At 38.0% G+C, this 8,837-nt stretch overlaps 1 protein-coding gene across 1 annotated transcript; it reads right to left on the bottom strand.

The window, feature by feature from the left end:
- Window positions 1-6,497: 6,497 nt before the first annotated feature.
- LOC111881364 (uncharacterized) lies at window positions 6,498-8,354 on the bottom strand. The gene is made up of 4 exons (XM_023877757.3): window positions 8,047-8,354; window positions 7,540-7,707; window positions 7,170-7,405; window positions 6,498-6,893 (listed from the first exon to the last, which is right to left on the bottom strand). Exons 1-4 carry the CDS (start codon window positions 8,332-8,334, stop codon window positions 6,629-6,631), a joined length of 957 nt encoding a protein of 318 aa, XP_023733525.1. The 5' UTR covers window positions 8,335-8,354; the 3' UTR covers window positions 6,498-6,628.
- Between the last annotated feature and the right edge of the window lie 483 nt (window positions 8,355-8,837).

Raw genomic sequence — 8,837 nt, 5'->3', positions numbered from 1 at the left:
CCACCATTGCATATAGGCCTGAAGTCCCCAAGGTACTCTACCCTTCCGGTCATGTGCAAGGAGCAGGCACTGTTGATTAACCATTCTTCTTCTTGATCCTCCTTGCACAAAGCCTACAAAAACTAAGTGGTTACTTTGGGCACCCAAGTGAGTTTGGAGCCCGGGGTCACATACGATGTGTTAATCGATGCATGATGCGAGGTGGCAGGGACAGGTTTCAAGTCAACTTTCAAGCCTAGTCCCAGGTGTTTGAAGTTCTTTGGAGTTTTGTGAGATTGTGAGTAATTACGAGTACTTTTGGAGAGATTAGGATTGACCCTGAAATCCTAGGTGTTGGAAGTTCTTTGAATTCTTTTACATTGACCTTGACAAGAGAACTTTTTTTCATTTTCCCTGACATTTGACTTGGTCTGAGGTTTTGAAGAAAAAGTATGTTTTTGTTCATTCCGAGGATTGTCAGATTTGACCCTTTTGTTTGTGTGTTTTGAAAAGGTGTTTTGTGTCGGTCTGGCAGATGTGAAGACACATGCAAAGCTTTTGTGATGTGATTTCTTAAACATTTGAGATAACCTTTTGAGTGTTGGAGTTGGCAAAATTCCTTTCCATTTTTGAGATTTTGACATTGAAAAGGTTGGAGTAGGTAAGATACCTTTCCATTTTGGGTCATTGATAGAATAGATTTGAAATCCATTTGAACGAAAAGACGTATCCTCATGTTTGGATATTTTTTGAGTATTGTCAGAAACAATGAACTCCTTTCTTTTTGTTTTCTTGGAAACAGTTTTCTTGAAATGATAATTTGAAAAAGTAAACTTCTCAGGACTTTTTGACTTAGAACATTTCACAGATTTCTTAACTTTTGAGCAAATTTCTCGTTGCTTGCCTCGAGAGAGAAATTCTTCTTTAAAAACTCTTTTTTTGCTTCGGTCTTAGGAGAACCGCAGTCAATGATATTTAATTGCGGTTTCCTAGAATCTCTTGAGGATTTTGAAAAATAGTGACTCGATTCATCCGAACTTGAGAAGTTAGGACTTTGAGAACATTGACCAAATTCAAAATTTTTTATTGGTAATTCATGATTAATTGGCTCAATGGTCACAGAACTCTTGACTTCGATCAGTGGAGTAGTGCTTTGGACTACCGCAGAGTAAGTCTTGGTGAATACTTCTTTGGAACAATTGATATTAGATAATTAGACAGATTGCGGTATGTGACTGCAGTCAGAGACACTGCGATCAGACTGTAAGGATGGGAAGTCTAAAGAGACTTCAGGACTTTCAATAACAATTTCCTCACCGACTACGGATGATGTCTGAAAATCTGTGTTGTTAACATGAGTAGAAGATTCAGGGAGAATTTATTTTATAACACAATTATTACTCAGATCATGAAGTTTTCCAAGGTGGGCTTGGATATCCTTAGGAAAAGTTTTGTCATTGACTGGAAACAAGAAGTTGCGGTCTGGTGGGACATAGGGACGTTCCGGTGTGAACCGAGGTGATGACTCTGTTACGGTTGGGTAACCATTGGACCAACCCCAGTTAAAAGTGTTATCAACATTCCCATTATTAACAAGATTCTCAATGGCCTCAGTTTCATTAAACAGCTTTTCAATTAATAGATTTAAACGTACAATTTCATTTTGTGCTAGATCTCTCTGATTTAAGGCTATCTCTAATTGGGTTTCACTAAGAATTCTAGCATTAAACCCTTGTCTAACATTGCCATTTTGAGTCTCTTATTGTCCAAACGTCCTCTAACAATGAACATCTCCTGCGAATCGATGTTCTTCTCATCTAGGGCTTTATTATAGTCTGTAAGGACGGCAGCACAAGTGTCATTGAGTGTGTCTATGAAAGGTTGACAATCATGCATGTTGTAATTTAAAGTTCGAATCATGAGTTTTACCTATTCCACAATGCTGAGAGTTCCATCTTTATCCATATAGCAATGGTTCTTTTTTAGATTGGTTGAGCTGTCTTCATCAGCAGTTGCTATCATACAGATTTTGCCTTTCCCTTTGCTAATAACATTTTCATCTTCGTCTCCTGATGACCACACTTGATGATTCCTCTTCACTTGAGCAACGTAGGCCTTTCCCTTTTCTTTATCTTCCAGTTCTTGAGCCATTCGAAGATAGAAGGCTTTATCTTTTACTATGTTTGCCTTGCAATCTTTGGCAAAATGGTTTTCCTTATTGCACTTGTGACATATGATGACGTCACTCTTGTCTTCTATAGAGGTACCGGAGTCAATTGATTGGGATTGCGGTGGTACTTCTTTGGACTGAGTCTGCTGAGACTGCGGTGAAGGGAGAGGGTTTTTAGTGGAACGAAAGTAATTGTTTTGAAAGTTGCGGGTAAAAGGTGGTCGGTTGAATTGTTGGTTTTTGCGAAATGAAGGTGGTAAGCGATTGAATTTCTGACTGATAAGAGCAATGGCATTTTGAAACTCTTCTTCATCGTCATATTATGAGTCAGCTTCATATGACTGCAGTGGAGAATCATACGAGGTGGGATAGGTTTGAGTGTGAGGTGATTGGGCTACTAATGCGAGTGGTCCTCCGAAGTCTGAAGAGTCCTTGAGTACAGTGGACTCTTGAGCTTGCAATTCTCCATAAAGCTTATAGAGAGATAAGGAGTGAATCTTCCTGTCGCCTTGTATAATCATTTTGGCTATTGTCCAGTGTCTTCCTAAGCCATTAAGAAACTGCAGATTTGTTTCATGATTGCTGCGGATGGTACCCGCATTGGATAGTTTTGTGACAATCAAATTGAACCTTTTAAATGAGTCTTCCAAACTTTCACCGGAGTGGGCTTTGAAGTTATTGAATTCGTTGAGTGCTGTAGTAAGCTTTTTGTCTTGAGCCTGCTCTGGACCTTCGTACAAGTTTTTGAGAACATCCCAAATCTCCTTTGCTGATTTGCAATTTATGATGATGTCGAAGTTTTCAGGAGCAACTCCACAAGATATTTCATAAAAGGCAATAGCATCACTTTCCATCTTGTCTAGATCATCTTTTGTGGGACGATTTAAGGCTGGTTGACCTCCTCCAAGCCTTGCTGTGGCTCAAGCAGTTTGGACAGGGGTAAAGACTGGAACATGGGGTCCTTCTTCTAATAGATCTCCAGACATCTCTACCAAGTCGTCTGAGATACCTTTCCATCCTTTGAGACCAGTGATGATACTCATTTGCAACCAGTATTGGGGCTCGATTAGAACCACCAACACTGTTGGAAACATTTAGTGATAATGATTGTGCCATTTGAAATTTTTGTATAGAGATGAGCTTCAGTGATATAGAGGGCTCTTTGAAAAATCAGAGTTCCGATTTTCGAAAAGCAACCACTATGGCTCTGATACCAATTGTTGAGAGAAAAACTTTGAGACACACTTGAACAAGATGGTTAGAACTAGTATATAGCGGAATAGTTAATCTCGAAGGATCTGTTAGCTCAACAATAATATTAATAGTTAGAAGTTAGCGAGTTAGATGCAGAAAGTAAAGTAATGTAAATGACAACAATTGTTATATCAAGAATATACGTAAGTTGATTCATAACTTGGAATGCATTCAAACCAATGTTAGTAAGTGAGATCAAACTTAGTGAATAAGTCTCAAGGACTTGCTCCGAAGAGTGATTATAATCAGATATGTTTAAGTAAGAAGTGGAGATTGAAGAGTGATAGAATGATAACTTTAAAATTTGTATTCAGATGAAATGCATAAGTTATCAGTGAATAGGAGAGGTAAACATTACACAAGAATACGTCTCTATTTATAGAGACATAGAACTACACTAGATTACAACTTTATAAGCAGCCATGCAAGGCATACATGATAATAGAGTGTATTACACAAAAGACAAATAAAGTAATCTAGCTAATGACTGCGGTAGCTGACTTAGGGTGCTGATGTGGTTGTGGTAGCTAAGTTCAAGAGGGTCACTTCCATGATTCAACACTATAAATAGAGGTGCCGGGTTCCATTCATTCTCACACCTTTCCAAACCATTCTTTCTCTCTCTAGACTCTCTCTCTCTAGCCCCTAACCCCCTTAAAAGCCTAGGTAAACCCCCTAGCACCCGAAGGAAGCCCCAAGGCTCCCGGAGTCCTGAGAAAAGAGCCTTTCGGCTCGGGAACGCTGCTCCAGCGAAGCCCGGTTTTTGCGAAAAACCCGTTGTTTTGTCAAGGGAAAATTGTTTTGAGATACCGAAGTGCTGTCCGAGTATCGATTCACCACCTAATCAGGTGAGTGCATAGTTACTTTCATCTTACACATAGATATGAAGTGTTTTATATAAACTACGTGCTATGTGTGCATATTATCTGAATACTTGCTGTCTATGCTAGATGAACGTTTTTATACATGTTTTAAATGATTTAAACTGTATACGTATTTTATATATACAAAATGTGTTGGGTAAAACATGGGTAGATGAGATAGTTGATGTGAAATAAAATGATGAGAGATAGGTGATGATAATTAGGTGAGGATAGATAGGTGATGATGAATCGGTGATGTAGGATGAAAGATACTATAACCTTGTCTGACAATTTGGAGATGTAGTCATCTACCAGAGTATAGATGGCGACCACCGACTATTATAGACAACCCCATGGAAACACCAGCAGGCTCATAACCTGTAGGTGATGAATTACGAGTTCAGGCGATGTTGTAACTACGTATTCATGCAATGATACTCTAACCCCTTACTATGAATTACGAGTTCAGGCGATGTTGTAACTACGTATTCATGCGATGATACCCTAACCCTTGTTGGGATAGAGTAATGAGGAAGGATCGAGATGAGACGTTGGGTTATACTGGATGGGATGGGGAGGTTACCATGGTTGATGACTGTTCTTCTCGGCATCATAATAGAACCCTGAAACACGTTTGTAGAAAACAAAAAAAAATCATAGAATACATACCTCTTCTATACGAATCGACCACAGGTTCACCTTAACAGGCTCCTATGTATGCCACTGACTGAGAAATCGTGACTCAAATTTTGGAGGCAATCATCGGTTGATCATAACATCGGTCGACCCATTGGAGCCCTAGCATCGTAGGAGAGTTCGAACCCTAAATCAACAATATAACTCAAATCGAACCATAAACCTGAGAACATAGTAACAGAATGAAGAAACACGTTAAGGAATAGGAATAGGGTTGATAGGTCTTCATCAAAATAGGAACTACAAAATTCAAGGTATGGATGACGCGGTGGACGAATCTTGAAGAGAGACGGTTGATATGGTGGTGGACCGGTGGTGGTGGCTGACGGCGTATAGGGTGACGATGGTCTTAGCGGTACGGTTTGCCGCCGCTCTGACCAGCTCCCCTACAACACCGTTACAACATTGAGCCCAAATGTGAAGGAGGCGGTGAGAGGAAAAACGAATAGATGAGATAAGGCGGTGGAGAAAGCGGTCTTATGAAAAGGCTGTAGAAGCAGCTGGGTCGGCGATTGAATATGATTGGAGAAGAAGGGCGGTGAGATAAAGGATACACAGTGGAGGGTCAAACTAACCGGGAGGGTAACCGGAGTAACAATATCTTGGTGCAAATTAGCATGAAGTCACTATTCCTAAGGATTGTCCAACTTTAATATATATATATATATATATATATATATATATATATATATATATATATATATATATATATATATATATATATATATAGAGTAGGGTTGCAGAGCACAAACTTTATATTTTATATAAATTAATAGCTATATAAATGATGAATTGGACGTTCAACGAACTTTTCGTAAACCGTTCGGTAGAAAGTTTGTTTATTTAATAAATAAACGAACACAACATAAATGCTCGTTCGTTTAGTTAAATGAACGAACATGAAAATGATCTTGTGAACGTTCGTTTATGTTTGTCGTTTACGTTCGTTTATGTTTATTCATTTTAAGTTTCTTTTATGTTCATATATGTTCAATTATGTTTGATTTGATTACAATAGTATATTTTATGTTTGTTTATGTTCATGTATGTTCAATTATGTTTGTTTATCTCCATTCATTTATATTTGTTATGTTCGTTTAGTATGTTCACGAACATAAACGAACGAACATGAACAATGTAATTTTTTAAACAAACATGAACAAGAAAACTCATTTGTTTATTCGTTTGTGTTCGCTCGTTTATTCAGCTAACTTAAAAGAATTAAACGAACGAACATGAACAACCCTCGTTCATATTTGTTCGGTTCGTTTCCATCCCTACAAAATACAAAGTAACTCTATAAATTTGAGTGAGGTTGGAGACGATCTAAGCTAATAGATTATATTTGTTTAAAAGGACCTGCCCTTAACTAAAATAACAATCTATTGGCCAATGGGCAATGTATGCGCCCGCACCCACACCCACATCGTCCCGAGGCAACCCCACACTTAAGCGGTGTGGGTTTTCACCCCCTTTATAGTACGAGTAGTTCTAAAAAATTATATAAGTTTTTTCATAATTTGTACCAAAAGAAAGAAAAAAACCCACCCATTTAACTTGATTAAAAAACCATAGACAAATACACGATACAAATGTATTCGGTGTACCTACAATAACAACAAACACTTGTAAGGGGTTCTTTTGTAATTTTACTTATGCAAATGAGCTAAACTACCACAAGATGCTTGTTGTTATCAAGGAAAGTGAGGATGCATTCGTTCACGTGGTCAGGGAATTGCTCGTGAACAAAATGAGATCCACCGGGCACATATATTGTTTCTTGATTCGGTACATACTTCTTCACCTCCCCACTCTTTACGTATTCATCCAATCCAGGAATTTTAAACGCATAATCTTCCTCGCCTATAATTAACAATGTTTGAGCTTCGATTTTAGGATCTTGTACTGTGGATCCAACCATTTGCAATGATCTGCAACAACGATTAACAAGATATGGAACTAAGATATCATTTCCATGCATTTATCTGCTAAATGCAAGAAATAACAACGTACCTTTGTTTTCTTGGTATTACAATATTACAAAATTGTACTTTCAATTTTCTTTTAGTTTAGGAATTGTAGCTTGTAAAAGCTACCAAATTATAACTATCAACTTTAAACTTTTTTTTTTATTATTATTATTAGGATATTATACGTTGCTATTAATTGCAGTTACCCATGGGCCGTGGGTAGATCCAGTTAATTACCTATAGGGAACTTGGAGAGCGGTTCGAAATCCAGACTTTTCATACAAATCCACATAAACCGAAAGATCCTCTTCGGTCAACCAAGATGGTAGACGAGTCAACGGTTTGACCAAATCCATTATCTCCTCGTTTTCATTCGCTATTGGCATTTCACTTTGCGAAAACAAGATGTAAATGTTTCTCACTACTGTTTTAACATCAAATCGACCAAAATCAGCTTCAGCTCTTCCGGGTTCCTAATCAAAATTGCAATAACAGTCTCAAAATCTTTTCTTTCTGAGAGTGGACAATCTTTCTCGGACTATTTTAATGATGAGAAGAATGGAAATCATAGTTTGATAGATGTGAATGAAGAGGGCATAATGTTTACCTGCCATCTTCGGACATATAAGCCTTCTGGGAGGACAAAATGATGCGTGAAGGCACCTGGAGGCATAAAGGGCAAGCCGAGTGCTATAATTCCCGCAACTTTGTGTGGGTGGAGAAGGGCGAATGGGTAAGCAACCATTGCTCCAAAATCTTTAGCAATTACGAATACCTAACAATGTTCAAACAATTATGATCAATGTAGGTTAGTGTCATGTGAATTCTGTGAAAGTCAAGTCCTTGGGGCGTTTTGTCAATCAATTTCACAAAATTTAATCATTTCATATGTTTAATCTAGTTTCAGTTGTAAGGAGTCAACGCAGACATATGAACTTATATACAATGTACTAACAAACAATTTGACCTAGCCCCTTAAATTAAATCATATCAAATTATCGAAGAAATTAAATGCATCTGTGATTCTTTTTGGAGTTTAACATAAGATTAGAGCCGAGATTTTCTATCGATCAACTGTGTGTAGGTAGAATCATGAAGTTTAAAAACAGTATACCTTGGAAATGGCGAGAGAATCAAGGATAGAGGCAGTATCGTTGATCAAGTCGTCGAAGGAGGCTTTCTCGGGTTCTGCAGGAGAATCGGACAGTCCGTATCCTCTGAAATCGGGTGCAATGACTCTGAAACCGGCGTTTGCGACGGCAATCATCTGGTGGCGCCAAGTGTACCATATCTCCGGGAATCCGTGAAGGAATATCACCGCCGGCGAGGACTCGGAGCCGAGCTCAGCCACGTGAAGCTTGAGCCCGTTGACTTGTAGGAATTTGTGTGCAATCTGATCCATCTCCAGAGTGTTTGTGTATGCGTTCCATGTGATACTTCTTTTTATGCATACATGAGGGTTTTTTTTTTTTTTTTTTTTTTTTTTTTTTTTTTTTTTTGAAGTTGGTTTCAAAATGGTCCAAAATTTGTTTGTTTAAAATTTCAGGTCATATTGGACTCCTATTAGTTGAGGTTTCGTCCCCTTGTAACGTTGAATCTAAACAAAAATCTAACAACTCAATTGTAGTTTTTTTTAATATAACTATTTTGCGACCAAATTAAGGTTATAGAGAGTGTAGAAAGATGATAAATGAATTGATTGGGAGATAAAATTGAGAGAAGTGTTTTTCATCGTTATTGAATAATAATACAATACATCAATATATACTAAACAGAAAAACATTGCGTACTAATTACGATTCTAACAAACTAAATGACATGTCACTTCTCTAATGGTTGACTTGTTGACTTTTTATTCTCCAATAGCCCCCCCCCCCCCCCCCCCCCCCCCCCCCCAAGCTGGTG

This window comes from Lactuca sativa, chromosome 1 (assembly GCF_002870075.4).
Source record: "Lactuca sativa cultivar Salinas chromosome 1, Lsat_Salinas_v11, whole genome shotgun sequence".
In the NCBI taxonomy this organism is placed as follows: Eukaryota; Viridiplantae; Streptophyta; class Magnoliopsida; order Asterales; family Asteraceae; genus Lactuca; species Lactuca sativa.
Note: the sequence above shows the minus strand (reverse complement) of the source record. Positions and strands in the feature narration are given on the sequence as shown.

Excerpts from the sequence above, each read along its gene's own strand:
- LOC111881364 (XM_023877757.3), bottom strand. The coding sequence starts at position 8,334 with ATGGATCAGATTGCACACAAATTCCTACAAGTCAACGGGCTCAAGCTT. Across the intron at positions 7,406-7,539 it reads TATATGTCCGAAGATGGCAG|GAACCCGGAAGAGCTGAAGC; the intron begins GTAAACATTATG and ends AATTTTGATTAG. Across the intron at positions 6,894-7,169 it reads GCTCTCCAAGTTCCCTATAG|ATCATTGCAAATGGTTGGAT; the intron begins GTAATTAACTGG and ends TCGTTGTTGCAG.